Raw genomic sequence first — 20,705 nt, 5'->3', positions numbered from 1 at the left:
ATGTTCCCTTCAGCAGTGAATGAGAGTAAAACAAAACAATGAAGTAATTGCCAACATCCTCCCTGGCCCTGCAAATTTCCTTTATTTCTCCTTCCTTCCTTCTTTCCCTCTTTCCTTCCTCCCTCCCTCCCTCCCTCCCTCCCTTCCTTCCTTCCTTCTTTTCTTTCTTGTTTCTTTTTTGACACAGGGTCTTGCTCTGTCACCCAGGCTAGAGTACAGGGGTGCAATCTCAGCTCACTGCAACCTCCGCCTCCCAGGTTTAAGCGATTCTCCTGCCTCAGCCTCCCAAGTAGCTGGGATTACAGGTGCACGCCTCCACACCCACCTAATTTTTGTATTTTTAGTAGAGGCAGGATTTCACCACGTTGGCCAGACTGGTCTTGAAATCATGGCCTGAAGTGACCCACCTGCCTTGGTCTCCCAAAGTGCTGGGATTACAGGCGTGAGCCACCGGGCCCAGCCAGCCCTGCAAATTTCTTAAAGCCGCAGCTCACCATGGCTGGAACGTGGTCAGCAATGGTCATGCAATAAATAGAGGTAGAAAATATGTGACTGGGTTAGGAGTCTCCATGCAGCGCCACCCACTGGACGGGAGGAGCACTAGCAAGAGTCAGCCTCCCAGGTGCCCTTCACCTTTGTCCGGGGAGCAAGCCCAGCTACTCTGGACTCACGGGAAGACTGAGTCGATTAAACAAGTTTATCCAGGGGCTTGGGTGTCAAATAAGTTATAAAGGGGGAAAGTGTTAAATTAGAAGGTATTGGCCAGGCACGGTGGCTCATGCCTGTAATCCCAGCACCTTGGGAGGCTGAGGTAGGTGGATCACTTGAGGTCAGGAGTTTGAGACCAGCCTGGCCAACATGGTGAAACCCTGTCTCTACTAAAAATACAAAAAAATTAGCCAGGTGTGGTGGTGGGTGCCTGAAATCTCAGCTACTTGGGAAGCTGAGGCAGGAGAATCGCTTGAACCCAGGAAGCAGAGGTTGCAGAGAGCCGAGATCGCACTATTGCACTCCAGCCTGAGGGCTGCCGTGAGACTCCATCTCAGACTATATAAATAAATAAGAAATAAAATAAGAAGCTATAACGGGAAGTTGGGGTGAGGGGGACAAAAACACACCCATGATCATTTTTTTCCCTTTTTTAATGTTTCTTTTAGAAATAGGAATAGATGTGCAGGTTTGTTATATAGGTAAATGTGTTATGCGGGTGGGTTTGTTGTACAGATGATCTGATCACCCAGGTATTAATCTCAGTACCCACTGGTTATTTTTCCTAATCCTCTCCCTCTTCCCACCCTCCAGCCTCCAATAGGCTCCAGTGTGTGGTATTCCCTCTCTGTGTCCATGTGTCCTCATCATTTAGCTTCCACTTATAAATGAGGACATGTGGTATTCAGCTTCCTGTTCCTCTGTTAATTTGCTAAGGATAATGGTCTCTGGCTCCATCTATGTTCCTGCAAAGGACATGGTCTCATTGTTTTTATGGCTGCATAGTGTTCAAGGGTGTATTTGTACCACAGTTGTTTTATCCATTCTATCACTGATGGGCATTTAGGTTGATTCCATGTCTTTGCTATTGTGAATAGTGCGGCAATGAACATACACACGCATATGTCTTTAGAGTAAAATTATTTATATTCCTTTGGGTATATATCCAATAATGGGATTGCTGAATTGAATGGTAATTCTCTTTTTAGGTCTTTGAGGAGTTGCCACTCTGTCATCCACAATAGCTGAACTACTTTACACTCCCACAGACAGTGTATTCATTTTTCTCTGCAACCTTACCAGCATCTGTTGTTTGACTTTTTAATAATCACATTCTGACTGGTGTGAGATGGCATCTCATTGTGGTTTTGATTTGCATTTCTCTAATGCATGATCCATTTTTTACGAATAAAAACTTTGTTCAATTTGAAATCATATTTAATCTCATGGAGTCTTCTAACCAACCATATATTTTCCAGATTTTAGCTTCATTGAATTATTTTACCTGCCTCTATTTTTCCTTTTTGCTAAAACTTTTATGAAGGCTTTGATATTTTGCTTGCCTCTTTCCCAAAAGGAGGCATAGAGAATAAAAACAACAAAGAGTCCATTAGTCTAACAGACCAATCCCAAACACTCAGTGCATCATCAGGTTTTCCACAGGGCAGAGAATCTTTGAAGAAAGGAGGTAAAGGGAGTACCTGGCCCACAGAATGCTCTGCCAAGTAAGCACTAAATAAATGTGTCCTCTTGGGTGGTGTTTTCATCTTCTTGTTTTATTGTTCTATGTCTCCGCAGGTCTCATGTTTCTCTCTTCTGACTGGTTGTCTTTATCGTGGACGCCGAGGTGTTCTCTGCCTTGACTAAAGATGAGTGATGTGAATCCACCCTCTGACACCCCCACTCCCTTTTCGTCCCCCTCCACTCACAGTTCTTATCTTTCACCCTGGACATTGTCTTGCTACCCTGGCTCCCCATGTGAAAATGGGGTCATGCTGTACATGAAGCATGTGAGCAAGGAGGAGCTACAATGGTTCAAGCAGTTCTTACTGAATGAGCTCAATGCTGGCACCGTCCCTGTCACCTGGGACCAGGTCGAGACAGCCAGCTGGGCAGAGGTGGTTCATCTCTTGATAGAGCATTTTCCTGGACGGCGAGCTTGGGATATAACTTGCAAAATCTTTGCCATGATGAACTATGATAACATGTGGGTTTGGGTACACAGGGAGATGAATGGTGAGTGTTGATCTGGTGGATAAAGAGGGGGTGGGCTTCGCTGCTGGGCAGCTAAATATTCTACTCACCACCCCTGCCACCTACTGGCCATCTGGGAGAGAATGCAAACAGTGGAGGCAGATAATGGATCCAACCCAAAGGCAAAGGCTGCCATGTGGGCATATTTTTTAAAAAAAACTTAAGTGAATACTGCTTATATGACATGAACATTAAGTGAAGACGTAGAGGGCCAGGCACAGTGGCTCATGCCTGTAATCCCAGAAGTTTGGGAGACTGAGGTGGGTGGATCACCTGAGGTCAGGAGTTCAAGACCAGCCTGATCAACATGGAGAAACCCCATCTCTACTAAAAATACAAAAATTAGCCAGGCATGGTAGCAGGTGCCTCTAGTCCCAGCTACTTGGGAGGCTGAGGCAGAAGAATCACTTGAACCCAGGAGGTGGTGGTTGTGGTGAGCCAAGATCTGCCATTGCACTCCATCCCGGGCATCAAGAGCAAAACCGTGTCTGAAACAAACAAAAAGAAGACATAGAGAAGTAAAAAGTAAAATAGTGGAAAAACATGTGCTGTGGAAACAGTAGGCAGAAGAAAGCTGGTATAGCTAGTGTGATGTCCACAGTGTTATATACAAAGCAAGAGGGTTAAAGATTTTAAAGGCCATCTTGCAGCAACAAAGGGTCAGTCCCACAGGAGAATATTGTAATCCTAAACCTCATCTTCAATATGTGTAAAGCAGAGCTGGACTACACTAGTCCCCTTATCTAAGGTTTTGCTTTCTGAAATTTGTTACCTATGGTTAATCATGGCCAAAAATAGGTGAGTACAGTAAAGTGAGATATTCTGAGAAAGAGAGACCACACTTACATACCATTTATGATAGTAGAGTATTATCATTGTTCTATTTTATTAATCTCTTGCTATACCTAATTTATAATTTAAACTTTTATCATAGGTAGGTATGTATTTATTTTTTGTACACTGCACTCCAGCCCTGCTCTGTCGCCGAGGCTGGAGTGCAGTGGTGCGATCTTGGCTCAGCACAGCCTCCGCCTCCTCAGTTCAAGCGATTCTCCTGCCTCAGCCTCCCAAGTAGCTGGAATTACAGGCACGTGCCACCACGCCTGGCTAATTTTTTGTAATTTTAGTAGAGATGGGGTTTCACCATGTTAACCAGGATGACCTTGATCTCCTAACCTCGTGATTTGCCCTCCTTGGCCTCCCAAAGTGCTGGGATTACAGGCATGAGCCACCGTGACTGGCCTGCAGTGAGATAGTCTGAGAGAGAGAGAGAGACCACATTTACATACCATTTATAATAGTAGAGTATTATGATTGTTCTATTTCATTATTATTGTTAATTTCTTCCTGTACCTCATTTATAATTTAAACTTTTATCATAGGTAGGTATGTTTTTTTTTTTTTTTTTTTTCTATTTTAAGATGGAGTCTCATTCTCTCACCCAGTCTGGAGTGCAGTGGTGCGATTTCAGCTCACTGCAAGCAACCTCCACCTCCTGCGTTCAAGCAGTTTTCCAGCCTCAGCCTCCCAGGTAGCTGGGATTACAGGCGCACACCACCAGCCTGGCTTATTTTTGTATTTTTAACAGAGACAGGGTTTCACCATGTTGGCCAGGCTGGTCTTAAACTCCCGACCTTGGGTGATCCACCTGCCTTGACCTCCCAAAGTGCTGGGATTACAGGTGTGAGCCAATGTGCCCGGCCTAGGTATGTATCTTAAAAACAGCATCTGTATGGTTCAGTACTATGCACAGTTTCAGCTATTCACTAGGGATCTTGGAACCTAAACCCTGCAGAGAAGGGGGGACTACTGTATTTTTTAAAAAGTACACAAATCCAGACATGACAGAAGATATGAACCCACCTCTCCCAATAGCTGATGCTGTAAGGACTCAGTCTCATCAGCAAAAATGGAGAAGACATCAGCTCCACAATTTTAAACGTAAGCAGTAGGAGGGTGGCTGCCCTGTGTCTCCTTAGCCACTGTCACCCCAGCAGCTGGCTCAGCACCTAGCATGTCATCGGTGCTCAAATATTAGATGGCTAGAGTATGTTTGATTGCGAAAAGGGACTTTCTTCTGATAAGGCAGCCCAGGAAGTCCTCTTTGAGGAAGTGGCGCTAAGGTTCGGACCTAACACATGAGGAAATAGCTGATCGTGTGAGGAGGAGAGAGTGTCAATGGAAAGGAAAATCAGAGGGGACGGAAACCTCATGGCTCAGTGATAGAGAAAATCTTAGTGTTTAACAGAAAATGTTAATGTTTACTAAAACCTGATGAAAGCACACAGAGAGCCCGGGCCTGGTGGCTGATTCCTGAAATCCCCGCACTTTAGGAGGGGGAAGCGGGCAGATCACCTAAGGTCAGGAGTTTGAGACCAGCCCAGCCAACATGATAAAACCTTGTCTCTACTAAAAGTACAAAAAAAAAAAAAAATTAGCTGGATGTGGTGGCAGGCACCTGTAATCCCAGCTGTTCGGGAGGCTAAGGCAAGAGAATCGCTTGAACCCAGGAGGTGGAGGTTGCTGTGAGCGAAGATCACGCCACTGCACTCCAGCCTGGGTGACAAAAGCAAAACTTTGTGTCAGAACACACACACACACACACAGACACACACACACACACAGACACACTTGATCTTCATTATTCATGGATTCTGTATTCGTGAATTTGCCTACTCACTAAAATGCATTTTTAACCCCAAAATCGATACTGACAGCACTTGCAAGATCACTCCCAGGAAGCAAAGCGGCAGAAACATTGAGCTGACCTCCCAACTGAGGTCAGACAAGGCGACGCTCTACCTTCTGGCTTCAGCTCTCACCCTGTAAGCCACAGTCATTTCCACGTCTATCTGGTGCCACACTTTTGTGCTTTGAGTTGGTGGCTTTGCTGTTTAAAGTAGCACTCAGAAGTGTGCATTTCAGTGTTTCTCAGGGCAAGTAGGCTGTGCCGTGCCTTAGGGAGAGAATACACCTGTTAGATGAGCTTTCTTCAGGTGTGGTTGGCCATGAACTCAATGTTAATCAACAATATATACTAAATAAGGTGTCTTTAAACAAAAACATGTGTGAAACAAGTTTTTCTATTGATTAGTCAATGAAAATGTAGTAACCAGAGATTAGCAGGAAACGAACCATGTATTTTCTTGGGAGCAATGGTTCAGTATTAGCTAATGTGGCATTCACAAGAAAGTTACAGGGCAGAACTGCCGTACGTAACAAGAATCAATGACTACATGTGTATGTGTATACATAGTTAGACACATGTACGTACACATATGCGCACACAAACTTATTAAACTAGAGGTGCCTTGGTATTCTTGGGGGATTGATTCCAGGCTCTTCCTCAAGGGTACTGAAAAAATTCGTGGGTGTTTAACTCCTTCATGTAAAATGGCATACTATTTGCATAGAACCTCTACACATCCTACCACAGACTTAAAATCACTCTAAATTACTTACGATACCTAAGACAATGTAAATGCTATATAAATAGTTATTATACTGTATTGGGTTTTTTTGTAATTATTTTTTGAGACAAGTCTTACTCTATTGCCCAGGTTGGAGTGGAGTGGTACGATCATGGCTTACTTCAGCCTCAACCTCCTGAGCTCAAGCAATCCTGCTGCCTCAGCCTCCAAAGTAGCTAGGACTACAGGTGTGCCACCCTGCCTGGCTAATTATTATTATTATTATTATTTTGTAGAGTTGAGGCCTTGCTATGTTGCCCAAGCTTGTCTTGAACTCCTTGGCTCAAGCGATCCTCCTGCCTCAACCTCCCAAAGTGATGAGATTACAGGCATGAGCCACAGTGCCCAGCCTTATGTTGGTTTTTAAATTGTATCATTTTATTGTTGTATTTTGGGGGGGGTTTAATTTGTTTTCCATCCTCAGTGGATTGATGCCACAGATGCAGACATGAAGGGTCTACTGTATGCATAGGTATACACCTACATAGGTATTAAACTGTATATATATTTTACATATCTGTGTATTCTTTTTTGAGATGAAGTCTCACTCTGTCACCCAGGCTGGAGTGCAGTGGCATGATCTTGGCTCACTGCAACCTCTGCCTCCCGGGTTCAAGCGATTCTCCTGCCTCAGCCTCCCGAGTAGCTGGGATTACAGGCGCCCACCACCATGCCTGGCTAATTTTTGTATTTTTAGTAGAGACAGGGTTTTACCAACTTAGCCAGCTGGTCTCGATCTCCTGACCTTGTGATCGGCCCGCCTCGGCCTCCCAAAGTGCTGGGATTACAGGCGTGAGCCACCACACCCGGGCATATATGTGCATTTCTTTATATTTCTCCCTCAGTGTCTGGCTGGGCCGTACATTTATAATACATTATTGAACACCTCACTCAGCACATCATAGAATATTTCCTAATGTTCTAAACATTTTCTAACATCTTCCTTTTCTCATTTCCTAAAATCATTGAGATAGAGATAGATCTAGGTGACTTTATTCTCCCTGAACAGAGGTGGTGAGAGGGTGAGACTCTTCATCCCTGTGGCCTCTCCTGCCTTAAAACGGCCATTGGCTCATGCTGTCCCTGCTACGAAGGTCCTATCATTCCCATGGGACAGCCTCCTTTTCTCTGTTCCAGACATTCTACCTGCCTTGGAGCTAGGGGACTTGAATGCAGCAGAAACACAAGTGAATCTGCAGGAAAAAGACTCTGGTATGTGTCTGCGTCATAACAGACCCTCTGGTGGAAAAATGGGCTGTGGATTGGGCTGAGCTGCTCAGTTCCTAACGCAAGGCAGATTGTAAGTTACCATACCCAGTGTCTCTTCTACAATCAGAACTTAAGCAAAAAGAGGCCAGGCATGGTGGTTCACACCTGTAATCCCAGCGCCTGGGGAGGCTGAGGCGGGTGGATCACCTGAGGTCAGGAGTTCAAGACCAGCCTGAGCAACATGGTGAAACCCCATCTCTACTAAAAATACAAAAATTAGCCAGGCGTGCTGGTGGGTGCCTGTAGTCTCAGCTACTCGGGAGGCTGAAGCAGGGGAATGGCTTGAACATGGGAGGTGGAGGGTGCAGTGAGCTAAGATCATGCCACTGCATTCGCAGGTGACAGAGTAAGACTCCATCTCAAAAAAAAAAAGACACAAACCCTTAGCTCAGGGGTCCCCAACCCTTGGGCCATGGACCAGTCCCAGTCTGTGACCTGTTAGGACCTGGGCCACACACAGGAGGTGAGTGGCCAATGCTTCCTCTGTACTTACAGCTTCTCCCCGTCACTCACATAACCCCCGAGCTCCACTCCTGTCAGATCAGCAGTGGCGTTAAATTCTCATAGGAACCCAAACCATGTCGTGAACTGTGCACACGCAAGGGATCTAGGCTGTGCGCTCCTGAAAATCTAATGCCTGATGATCTGTCACTGTCTCCCATCACCCCTGGATGGGACTGTCTGTTTGCAGGAAAACAAGCTCAAGGTTCCCAGCGACTCTACGTCATACTGAATTGTATAATTATTTCATTATATATAACAATGTAATAATAAGAGAACTAAGGTGCATGCTAATGTAATGCACTTGAATCATCCCCAAATCACCTCCCGCCACCTGGTCCATGGAAAACTTACGTGCCACTTGGGGACCGCTTCAATAGAGTGTGTCTCTTCTCCCAGGTTTTTCTTTTTTTTGAGACAGAGTCTCACTCTGTTACCAGGCACCAGGCTGGAGTGCAGTGGCGTGATCTTGGCTCACTGCAGTCTCCGCCTCTCAGGTTCGAGCAATTCTCCTGCCTCAGCCTCCTGAGTAGCTGGGACTATAGGTGTGCGCCACCACGCCCAGCTAATTTTTGTGTTTTAGTAGAGATGGGGTTTCACCATGTTGGCTGGGATGGTCTCAATCTCTTGACCTCATGTTCCGCCTGCCTCAGCCTCCCAAAGCGCTGGGATTGCAGGCATTAGCCACCGTGCCCGGCCCTTTTTTTCTTTTTTTTTTTTAAACACAGTCTCACTCTGTCGCCCAGGCTGAAGAGCAGTGGCATGACCTCAGCTCCCTGCAACCTGTGCCTCCTGGGTTCAAGCAATTCTCCTGCCTCCCCCTCCTGAGTAGCTGGGATTACAGGTGTGCACCACCACACCCAGCTAATTTTTATATTTTTAGACATGGCAAGATTGAGGCTTAGAGAGTCTGACTGGCTCAAGGTCTTTAAGCTAATAATAAATAGACCTGGGGCCTCTAGAAAGCCTTCTCCTACCTGTCAGCCAGGGATCTAGTGAGAACCAGGCATCGTCTCTGTCTTTGTGAAGTTTATAGTTGAGGGAAGGAGAGAGGTAGGGAAGAAGAATCACAAATTGGGATGAAGGTTTGTGATAGATCTTATTAACTGTTTGCCCAAACAATTCTACCTTCTGTGTTAACAGAACCCAGTTTTATTTATGAATAACATGTGCCCAGCCCTATCGGGTTTTGCCATGTTGGCCAGGATGGTCTTGAACCCCTGACCTCAAGCGATCCACCCTCCTCAGCCTCCCAAAATGCTGGGATTACAGGCATGAGCCATGGCACCCAGGCCTCCCAAGTATTTCTGATTTGAATGCAGACAACACAGCTAACACTATAGCAGGTGTCTTCTATCTGTGAGGCAAGAAATACAAAGAAAGGGCTGAGGGAATTGTGATGCTGCCAGTCCTGAAACTATGGTGCCACTCGACCGAATTTCAACAGCCTTACGCCTGCCAGGCTTCTTGTGTAGAATGCAGTCCTTGTTTTGTTGAAGGCACTTCAAGTTGAGTTTTCTGTTCGTTGCTGCTTCCTAAATGATGCAGCAGCATCAGGAAATGTATTTCACTTATGCAAGGGCCTCACAGGGCTTCAAGTGGACCCTGAGACTGGTGTTTTTTTCTTTTTACCGTTTTTTTTTTTTTTTTGAGATGGAGTTCTCACTCTGCGGCCCAGGCTGCAGTGCAGTGGCATAACCTTGGCTCACTGCAACCTCCGTCTCCTGGGTTCAGGTGATTCTCCTGCCTCAGCCTCCTGAGTAGCTAGAATTACAGGCTCCCACTGTCACGCCCAGCTAATTTTTTGTATTTTTAGTAGAGATGCGGTCTCACTATGTTGGTCAGGCTGGTCTCGAACTTCTGACATCAGGTGATCCGTCCACCTCAGCCTCCCAAAGTGCCGGGATTACAGGCGTGGGCCACCGCGCCCGGCTGAGGTGGTTTTCTTACTGCTCTGTTAGTTCCCACGATCAATTCTAATGTTGCACCCTTTATTTCTCTCCTCTCACAAATCTAGATAAAATATGGCACTACAAATGGAACGTGATAGAAAAGTATTCTCCCATATAGGACAATTCAACGTGGCCCGGAAACTGCAGGGACTTCTTGTACCAAGGCGTGTGCAGACATGAGGAGTACTTACCGTGTCTGCTTCTGCCCAGGAGACCGCAGGGTCGGCAGCCCAGGACCGTGGTCATCCAGGGAGCTCCTGGGATTGGAAAAACAACCCTGGCCAAAAGGGTGATGTGTGAGTGGGCCAGAAACAAGTTCTACGCCCACAAGCCCTGGTGCGCTTTCTACTTCCATTGCCAAGAGATGAACCAGACAGCGGAGCAGAGCTTCTCGGAGCTGATGCAGCACAGGTGGCCCGGATCTCAGGACCTCGTGTCAAAGATTATGTCCAAACCAGACCAGCTTCTGCTCCTCTTGGATGGCTTTGAAGACTTCACGTCTGCCCTCATTGACAGATCGGAGGATCTGAGTGAAGACTGGAGGCGGAAATTGCCTGGGTCTGTCCTGCTGAGCAGTTTGCTGAGCAAAAGGATGCTTCCAGAGGCCACGCTGCTGATCATGATAAGATCTACCTCTTGGCAGACATTTCAGCCCTTGCTGAAGTCTCCCTCTCTCGTAACCCTTACGGGGTTTAATACGATGGAAAAAATCAAGTATTTCCGGGCCTATTTTGGACACACGAAGGAGGGAGAGGACGTCTTGAGTTTTGCCATGGAAAACACCATTCTCTTCTCCATGTGTCAGGTCCCTGTGGTTTGCTGGATGGTCTGTTCTTGTCTGAAACAGCAAATGGAGAGAGGACACGAGCTCACACAGGCATGTCCAAATGCCACCTCTGTGTTCGTCAGGTATCTTTCTAGCTTGTTATCAACCAGAGCTGAGAACTTTTCCAGAAGGACCCACCGCCAACAGCTAGAAGGTCTGTGTGGCTTGGCCGCAGACGGCATGTGGCACAGAAAATGCATGTTTGGTAAAAAAGATCTCGAAAGAGCAAAGATGGACCAGACGGGAGTCGCCACGTTCCTTGGCGTGAATATTCTTCGGAGAATTGCAGCTGAGGAAGACCGCTATGCCTTTACCCTCTTGATTTTTCAGGACTTTTTTGCGGCCTTGTTTTATGTTCTCTGTTTCCCACAAAGACTCAAAAACTTTCATGTTTTGAACCACGCAAATATCCAGCACCTGCTAGCGGGTTACTGCGGAGGCAAACACTCTCTCTCACACATGGGGCTTTTCTTATTCGGCCTTCTAAACAGGGCCTGCACTCCCATCGTGGAACACTCGTTCAGATGCAGGGTGTCTTTTGGAAACAAGAGGAAACTGCTGAAAGTCATCCCTCGGTTGCATAAACGTGACCCACCTCCTCCGTGCTGTGGGGTCCCACAGTTATTCTACTGTCTGCATGAAATCCAGGAGGAAGCCTTCATATGCCAAGCCCTAGATAGCTATCATAAAGCTGTTTTGAGAATTGTCAAGAATAAAGACATTCAAGTGTCTGCTTTTTGCCTTAAGCACTGTCGAAATTTGCAGGAGATGGAGCTGGCCATCACCCTGAACTTCGCGAACGTGTGGAAGCTCAGCTCCGGTTCCCATCCTGGCTCTGAGTAAGTGCTTCCATCTCTCCTTGGGTAGCCTACCCTACCGGGGGGTGGGAGAAAGCGGGGGCTCGGCTACAGGCTCCTGGGCGTTTAGGGGTCAATCCGCAAACATTTCTGATCTCTTCCCTAGTCTAGTTTATGCAGTGCTTCTGTTGTGGGTGGTTTTTTTGTTTTTTTGGTTTTTTTTTTTGACAGAATATTGCTCTATTTCCCAGGCTGGAGTGCAGTGGCACAATCTCAGCTCACTGCAACCTCTGCCTCCTGGATTTAAGCGATTCTCCTGCCTCAGCCTCCCGAGTAACTGGGATTACAGACAGGTGCCACTGCACCCAGCTGATTTTGCCATTTTTAGTAGAGACAGGGTCTCACCATGTTGGCCAGGCTAGTCTCGAACTGCTGACCTCAGGTGATCTTCCCGCCTCGGCCTCCCAAAGTGCTGGGATTATAAGCATGAGCCACTGTGCCTGGCCAGTACTTCTGTTTTTTGTTTGTTTTTGTTTGTTTTTGTTTGGTTTGGTTTGGTTTTGAGAGGGAGTCTTGCTCTGTTGCCAGACTGGAGGGCAGTAGCGCAATCTTGGCTCACTGCAACCTCCGCCTCCTGGGTTCAAGCAATTCCCCTGCCTCAGCCTCCCGAGCAGCTGGGACTACAGGTGCATGCCACCACACCCAGCTAATTTTTCATATTTTAGTAGAAACTGGGTTTCTCCATGTTGGCCAGGATGATTTCGATCTCCTGACCTCGTGATCCACCCACCTCAGTCTCCCAAAGTGCTGGGACTACAGGTGTGAGCCACCATGCCCTACCAGTACTTCTGTTTTGAGACAAACGTGTATCTACGGTGACCAGCTGTTCCAGTTTGTTTAGCATCCAGGAGATTTCTGGGATCCAGGACTTTCAGTTTTACTGCCAGGACTGAAAGTGTTCCTGGGATATAGGACTTCCCTTGCTAAACCTGGGAGAATCCTGCGCATAGTGAGACATGCTGTTCACCCTCCTTGCCTCAGTCCTGCATGCACATATACATGGAACCTTGCTTCATCTATCCCTCCTACTTTTTTTTTTTTTTTTTTGGACACAGAGTCTCTTTCTGTCACCCAAGACTGCAGTGGTACAGTCATGGCTCACTGCAATCTCCACCTCCTGGTCTCAAATGATTCTCCCACCTCAGCCTCCCAAGTATCTGGAATCACAGACATGCACCACTATGCCTGGTTAATTTTTTTTTTTTTGTAGAGAAGAGGTTTCCCTACATCACCAAGGCTAATCTCCAGCTCCTGGCCCCAAGCAATCTCCCCACCTTGGCCTCCCAAAGCACTGGAATTACAGGCTGGAGACACTGTGCCCAGCCTCCCTCCGACCTTTGTGTATCAGAAGCTTTTGGTCTCAAGGAAAGTGCTCTCCAGTGGAACTTAACATGATGATGGAAACATCCTGTGTCCGTCTTGTCCAATGTGGGAACCACTGGCTACATGCAACCACTGAGCTCTTGGAATGTGGCTGGTGTGACCAAGTGAATGAATGTTTAAGTTAGATTTAATGTTAATGAATTTAAACGTAAATAGCTACTGTATTGGGCAGCACACCTCTACAGCATTTTTTTCCTTAAGTAAAAACATCTTTTACATCTTGAATTAAAAGAAACAGACTGGGTGCGGTGGCTCATACCTGTAATCCCAGTACTTTGGGAGGCCGAGGCAGGTGGATCACTTGAGGCCAGGAGTTCAAGACCAGGCTGGTCAACATAGTGAGATCCCATCTCTACTAAAAATACAAAAATTAGCTGGGCGTGGTGGTGGGCACCTGTAATCCCAGATACTCAGAAGGCTGAAGCAGGAGAATTGCTTGAACCTGGGAGGCAAAGGCAGCAGTGAGCTGTGTTCAGACTATTACACTCCAGCCTGGGTGGCAGAGTGACCCCCTGTCTCAAAAAAAACAAATAAAAATTAAAAATAAAAGCAACTTCCTTTTTTCCAAGTCATGGGAAAATACAGGGCTCTTACTTGAGGCCATGTGTCTCCCCGGAATGACTTGAAAAATCTCGCGATGGTTTTTCTGAGTGTTTCATTTAAATGAGGATGTCTTAGAGTCACCAGAGACCTATGGCCCTAACCAGGGTTGAGAGCACTAGCCCTGGGTTTCCTGGTCGGTTTTCCCTGGTTTAACGATGAGGCGTTGGCTCTTCTTTCTCCCGTGTAGAGCACCAGAGAGCAATGAGCTCCTTCACTGGTGGCAAGACTTATGCTCTGTGTTTGCCGTGAACAATAAGCTGGAAGTCCTGACTCTGACCAGCAGTGCTTTACAGCCACCTTTTCTGAAGACTCTTGCTGCCGCACTGAAGCACCCTCAGTGCAAACTTCAAAAGCTACTGTGAGTATGACACACATCCCACTGGAAGGAATTCTGTGGAGAGCGTCTGTTTCCATCCACTTTCTTCCTTCGCTCTCCACTCACACTAGACTTCCCGAAGGCAACATGTCCAGCCTTGGGCGGAGGGTGTGGGAGGATTGAGTCGTGGGGTGCTTGGTGGGGGAAACCACAAACTGGAGCCAGCCTGCCAGCTTGACCTGTCACTAGGTTCTATTAGGTAGGTGCAAATGTAATTGTGGTTTTTGCCATTAGTGGCAAAAACTACAAAAGCTACTGTGAGTATAACACAAATCCCACTGGAAGGAATTCTATGCAAGGAAGTCTTTGCCATTGGTGGCAATAACTGTAATTACATTTGCACCAGCCTAATACCTCTGTGTCATTAAGTGAGTCATGTATACCATGAGTCATGGGATTCCTGGCACCTCCCTGGTGCACTTCAACGCATCCCTCCATCAAATGATCAGCCCAGTGCCATGGCTCACACCTATTCGCTTCAGCTCGGGTGTTCAAGACCAGTCCCAGCTACTTGAGAGGCTGATGTGGGAGGATCACCTGAGCCCAGGAGGCAGAGGTTGCAGTGATGGTGAGCCCTGATCGGGTCACTGCACTCCAGTCTGGGCGACAGTGAGACCCTGTCTCAAAACAAACAACAATAAATAAAACTAAATGATCATCATGACAGGAAGAGTAAGCACAGTCCTGCATGAAAAGCCTGTAGGACCGTGCCTGAAGCGGGATCAGCACTGCATAACCCAGGGTGAGGTTGTTACTCTGGAGGGACATCGCCTTACAGAAGCCGTGTGCTATCTAAGCACTGCGTACAGTTCACCGCTGTGTTCCTCTGAAGTATTGATATGTACTATAATTCCCTTTTTTTGAGACAGAGCCTTACTCTGTTGCCCAGGCTGGAGTGCAGTGCTGCAGTCTCAGCTCACTGCAACCACCCCCTCCCAGGTTCAAGTGATTCTCCTGCCTCAGCCTCCAGAGTAGCTGGGATTACAGGCGTGCACCACCGTGCCCAGCTAATTTTTGTATTTTTAGTAGAGACCGGATTTCACCATGTTGGCCAGGCTGGTCTTGAACTCCTGACCTCAAGCGATCTGCCCGCCTCAGCCTCCCAAAGTGCTGGGATTTCAGGCGTGAGCTGCCATGCCCGGCCCCCATTTTTTAGCAAAGTGAGAGCTGGAGAGGTTAATCGATTTGTCTGAGACACCGTCTGACAGGCCTTCGGAAAGCACTCCACCACAGACGGCCTGCAGCTCGTCTTCTTCAGTCACACTCTGTGCTTGTCTAACACACCACCATCAGCAGGGCCCTGCGTGGGGTAAGCCTCACCAGAGACGGCACGTTTGAACTGGGTTGGGAAGGATGAGATTTACATGCAGGAGGGGAAACACTATTTCATTTTTTGTTTCAGGTGGGTTCTTGCTTTCCTGCCCAGGCTGGAGTGCAGTGGCAACATCATGGCTCACTGCAACCTTGACCTCCTGGGCTCAAGCAATCCTCCCACCTCAGCCTGCCAGGTAGCTCGGACCCCAGGCATGTGCCACCATGGCACAGCTGATTTTTTTTTTAATGTTTTATAGAGACAAGCTCTCCCTATGTTGTCCAGGCGGGTTTCAAACTGCTGATCTGAGGTGATTCACCTGTCTCAGCCTCCCAAAGTGCTGGGATTATAGGTGTGAGCCACCACAACCAGCCACTATTTTGAATGAGGTAAGAATGAACATGTATGCATTGCCCACTGTCTGCTAGGCTATCTTAGGTCCTTAGCGTATGAATGCTCTTAAGACTCACCCCAAGAAGTAGGTGTCCTTTTTTCACGGATGAAGACAGCAAGGCATGAGTTGCATCATTACTAAGCAGTAAAATCTGGCTCCAGAATCAGTTCTCTTAGCCACTACTCCACACTATCTCTCCAGGTTTTTTAAGATCCAAAAACCCAATAATTAGCTTTGTGAACCACTGGCCCCTTCCTTGACATAAGCCACCAGGCATCACATGAGCCCTGGCCATTATCAGATATATTTTCTCTCCTATTATAATAGCTGTTATTCGCTCCTGCTCACAAGGGCCTACTATGTGACAAGCACTGGGCTGAGAATTTAATGGGATTAATTCTCACAGCCATCCTAAGGAGAAAATGTCTTACGCGCTCCCTTGTAGACCCGAAACTGAACTTCAGAGAGATTAAGAGACTTGTGTAAGATGGCGTAATAAGGGATGTTGAGCTGAGATGAGAACTCAGTTCTTTTTTTTTTTTTTTTTTTTTTTTTTTGAGACAGAGTCTCTCTCTCTCTCTTGCCCAGGGTGGAGCACTGTGGCGTGATCTCGGCTCACTGCAGCCTCCGTCTCCTGGGTTCAAGTGATTCTCCTGCCTCAGCCTCCTGAGTAGCTGGGACTACAGGCACGCACCACCACACGTGGCTAATTTTTGTATTTTTAGTAGAGACGGGGTTTCACCTTGTTGGTCGCGATAGTCTCTAACTCCTGACCTCCTTATTCACTGGCCTTGGCCTCCCAAAGTGCTGGGATTACAGGCATGAGCCACTCCGCCTGGCCAAGAACTCAGTTCTGAATTCTGTGTTGCACAAAAGGACCCCCTCCTTATGGACTGATTAAATGTATAAGAACTAATTACCCACCTCCATGGTAGTAATGGTGTCACGGATGTGTGCATACATCCAGACTCATCAAGTTGTATACGTTAAGTGTATGCAGGTTTTTCTTTATCAATTATACCTCAAGAAAATTGTTATTAAACAACTAATTAGCTGAAGGTGAAAGAGATTCAGAAGTGAACACAAGTATTGGAGGTGCAGGGCAAATCTGTGTTGCTGATTTTAGAAAAGGAGCATGATGACCAGGTGCAGTGGCTCACGCCTGTAATCCCAGCACTGTGGGAGGCTGAGACAGAAGGAGCATGATGACCAGGTGCAGTGGCTCACGCCTGTAATCCCAGCACGGTGGGAGGCTGAGACAGAAGGAGCATGATGACCAGGTGCAGTGGCTCATGCCTGTAATCCCAGCACTTTGGGAGGCTGAGACAGAAGGAGCATTATGACCAGGTGCAGTGGCTCACGCCTGTAATCCCAGCACTTTGGGAGGCTGAGACAGTGGGATCACTTGAGGCCAGGAGTGGAAGAGAAGCCTGGACACCAGAGTGAGACCCCATCTCTACAAAAATTTTTGAAAAAAGAAAATAGATGAGAAAGCTGAGCTTTGGGGGCCAGGCGCAGTGGCTCATGCCTGTAATCCCAGCACTTCGGGGGGCTGAGGCAGGTGGATGACTTGAGATCAGGAGTTCAAGACCAGCCTGGACAACATAATGAAACTCCATCTCTACTAAAAATACTTTGCCTGTTGGGATAGTGGGTGCCTGTAATCCCAGCTACTTGGGAGGCTGAGGCAGGACAATCACTTGAGCTGGGGAGGTGGAGGTTGCAGTGAGCTGAGATCGCGCCACTGCACTCCAGCCTGTGCAACAGAGCGAGACTCCATCTAAAAAGAAAATAAAGCCGAGCTTTGTTATTAAAGAAATATGGCCGGGCGCGGTGGCTCATGCCTGTAATCCCAGCACTTTGGGAGGCCGAGGCGGGTGGATCACAAGGTCAAGGGATCGAGACCATCCTGGTCAACATGGTGAAACTCCGTACAAAACGTTAGCTGGGCATGGTGGTGCGTGCCTGTAATCCCAGCTACTCAGGAGGCTGAGGCAGGAGACTTGCCTGAACCCAGGAGACGGAGGTTTCAGTGAGCCGAGATCGTGCCATTGCACTCCAGCCTGGGTAACAAGAGCGAAACTCCGTCTCAAAAAAAGAAAAAGAAAAAGAAATATAACTAAAAATTTTAAAACAGAAAGAGCATGATTTTAGGATAGTGCGGGGAAAAAAATTCCTCTGAATCCTTCAGGAATAGGATGACCTTCCCTTTGCTTTAGGAAAGACCTCATAGACCTCAGCCTGATACAATTCCCATCCTGTTAGTCATTCTTGCTCACTTACAGTTTTCCCACGATAGGACCCGAATAATCACACATTTGTGTCACTCTTCAATGGCCTGAACTCAGTTGTAAACCCCCCGAGGGTGGGATGGTGCCTGTCCCACATGCAGCTGTAGCTTCAGGGAGCCTCATTTGTGAGGCCACAGAATTCCATGACCCTGGAGGGGACACTATTACAAGGAGACACTTTCCCTCTCCAGCTTACGGCGTGTGAATCGCACCGTGTTGAACAAGGACTTAATCAGTGTTTTGATGGGGAGCAAGCACCTGAGATACTTGGAAATACAACACGTGGAAGTGGAGTGGAAGGCCATTAAGCTTCTCTGCACAGCGCTGAGATCCCCACGGTGCCATCTGCAGTGTCTCAGGTGAGATTTGAGATGGGGATCGAGCAGGAACCAGGGTAGTTGGATGGTCTTTTCAGGGGTGGTGACGAAAGGCTCAGCTTCCCCCTCTCCTTTCCTTTGATCTGCTGTCAGCTTTGTTCGACTTTAAAGGTACAATTTGACCATGCTCTAGACCTGTCTGAAACCAGGAAGGCTGAGCCCCAGCAGTGAACTGGAGCAGCTCCTGCTGGATTGCAAGAGCTGGATGTTTCCTGTTTATTTCAATCTTCGTGGGTACATAGTAGGTGTGTACATTTATGGGATACATGAGATGTTTTGGCACAGGCCTGTAATGTGAAATAATCACATCTTGGAGAATGGGGGATCTAGCCCCTCAAGCATTTATCCTTTGTGTTACAAATAATCGATTTATACTTTTAGTTACTTTAGAATATACAATTTATTATTAAGGGGTGGGATTACAGGCATGAGCCACCATATCCGACCCCCCCAAAAATTTTTAATGGTCAAAAAACATCATTAAAAGAATAATTTATGCTGAAAATTATATTAAATTCATGTTTCAGTGTTCATAAAGTTTTATTGGAACACAGTTGTATCCATTTGTTTACCTACGAGTTCTTTTAGAATGTATAACTTATTTAGTTAATTTAGAATGTACAATTTATTATTGAGTTAATTTAGGATGTACATTTATTATAATATTTCCTCTGTTATGCTAGCAAATACTAGGTCTTATTCTTTTTTTAAACCTGTTAACCTATTTATGCCTCAGGCTACAATTTTTCTTTTTAATTTTTTCAATCAGACCTTGGTGATGACCTTGAGCAGTGGGATATAAATAACTCCCACATGCTTAGTGTTCCAGTTATGGAAGTCTAGGCATAAATGGTTTTAACCGTCCTGACCTTCCCCTGCCCCCGACCCACCCACTACCCTTCCCAGCCTCTGGTAACCATCCTTCCACTCCCTATGTCCATGAGTTCAATTGTTTGATTTTTAGATCCCACAAATAAGTTTGTTTTTCTATGCCTGACTTACTTCACTTAACAAGATGATCTCCAGTTCTATCTATGTTGTTGCAAATGACTGAATCTCATTCTTTTTCATGGCTGAATAGTACTCCATTGTGTATATGTACCACATTTTCTTTATCCATTTGTCTGTTGATGGACACTTAGGTTGTTTCTAAATCTTAGCTATTGAGAACAGAGCTGCAACCATCATGGGAATGCAGACTTCTCTTTGACAGGCTGATTTCCTTTCTTTAAGATGTATTTCCAGCTGTGCATTGCCAGATCACATGGCAGTCTGCAAGAGCTAATTTGTAATCATTGGGGAATTTCGTGAACCAATTGTTAAACAACATTTAAAAAAATTAAATTATAGGCTTACAAGTATATTAAACAACAAAAGTCAGAGGTTATCAAAATGCATCATTTTCTGATTATTGTACTGTTCATTGTTATGACTGTTAGGGTTCACCAAACTTTTTCTATGACATGCCAGATAAGAAACACTTTTGGCCTCTGGGGCCATGCCGTCTCTGTCATGAAGACTGCACTCTACCACTGTAGTGCCAAGGCTGCCAGAGCTCGTACGTGAACAAATAGTTACAGCTGTGTTCCAATAAAACTTTATGAACACTGAAACGTGAATTTAATATAATTTTCATATGTCACAAAATATTATTCTTTTTTGGGGGGCAGACACAGGGGCTCACGCCTGTAATCTTAACCCTTTGGGAGGCCGAGGCAGGTGGATTACCTGAGGTTGAGAGTTTTAGACCAGCCTGGTGAACATGGTGAAACCCCCGTCTCTACTAAAAATACAAAACTTAGCTGGGCGTGGTGGCGTGCACCTGTAATCCCAGCTACTCAGGAGGCTGAGGCAGGAGAATTGCTTGAACCCGGGAGGCGGAGGTTGCAGTAAGCCAAGATCACACCGTTGCACTCCAGCCTGGGCAACAGAGCAAAAACTCCATCTCAAAAAATATACATAGAGTGCTTTTTTTCTAAAACATTCTTAGTTGGTATGCCATAGACAACCATGTGGCACTCCAAAGGAGGCCCACAAGCCACAGCTTGCCAGCTCCTGAGCAGTGCCCTGGGGGCTGCTGCCGCCTGCCATACCCATTTGATGGAAACACGATGTCACGGTGCACTGCTCCTTACTCAGTGACCTCACACTGTGAGCTCAACACCAGCCACGGTGGAGGCATTTACCCCACAGGTAGCGGTAAACACTGCACATCAGGACTTCCTTCTCAAGAACGTCAGTGGTTAAACACTTACTGCCATGCACCTACTCGGACTCCATTTTTTTTGGATTGTTTATCTTAATAGGTTTTAGGGTGCAGGTGGTTTTTGGCTATGTGGATAAGTTCTTTAG

The 20,705-nt window shown here is 46.6% G+C and overlaps 1 protein-coding gene across 1 annotated transcript in view; it reads left to right on the top strand.

The window, feature by feature from the left end:
- The first annotated feature begins 2,357 nt into the window (after nt 1-2,357).
- NLRP8 (NLR family pyrin domain containing 8) overlaps nt 2,358-20,705 on the top strand; it is a 42,778-nt gene continuing 24,430 nt past the window's right edge. The window contains 5 exon segments of the mRNA XM_032263304.1: nt 2,358-2,724; nt 7,350-7,424; nt 10,000-11,599; nt 13,791-13,961; nt 18,168-18,335. Coding sequence (XP_032119195.1) covers nt 2,358-2,724; nt 7,350-7,424; nt 10,000-11,599; nt 13,791-13,961; nt 18,168-18,335 — 2,381 coding nt within the window.

The sequence above is a fragment of the Sapajus apella genome, unplaced genomic scaffold (assembly GCF_009761245.1).
Source record: "Sapajus apella isolate SASKATOON/1434 unplaced genomic scaffold, GSC_monkey_1.0 scaffold135, whole genome shotgun sequence".
Classification (NCBI taxonomy): domain Eukaryota; kingdom Metazoa; phylum Chordata; class Mammalia; order Primates; family Cebidae; genus Sapajus; species Sapajus apella.
This window is presented reverse-complemented; position numbering and strand designations above follow the sequence as displayed.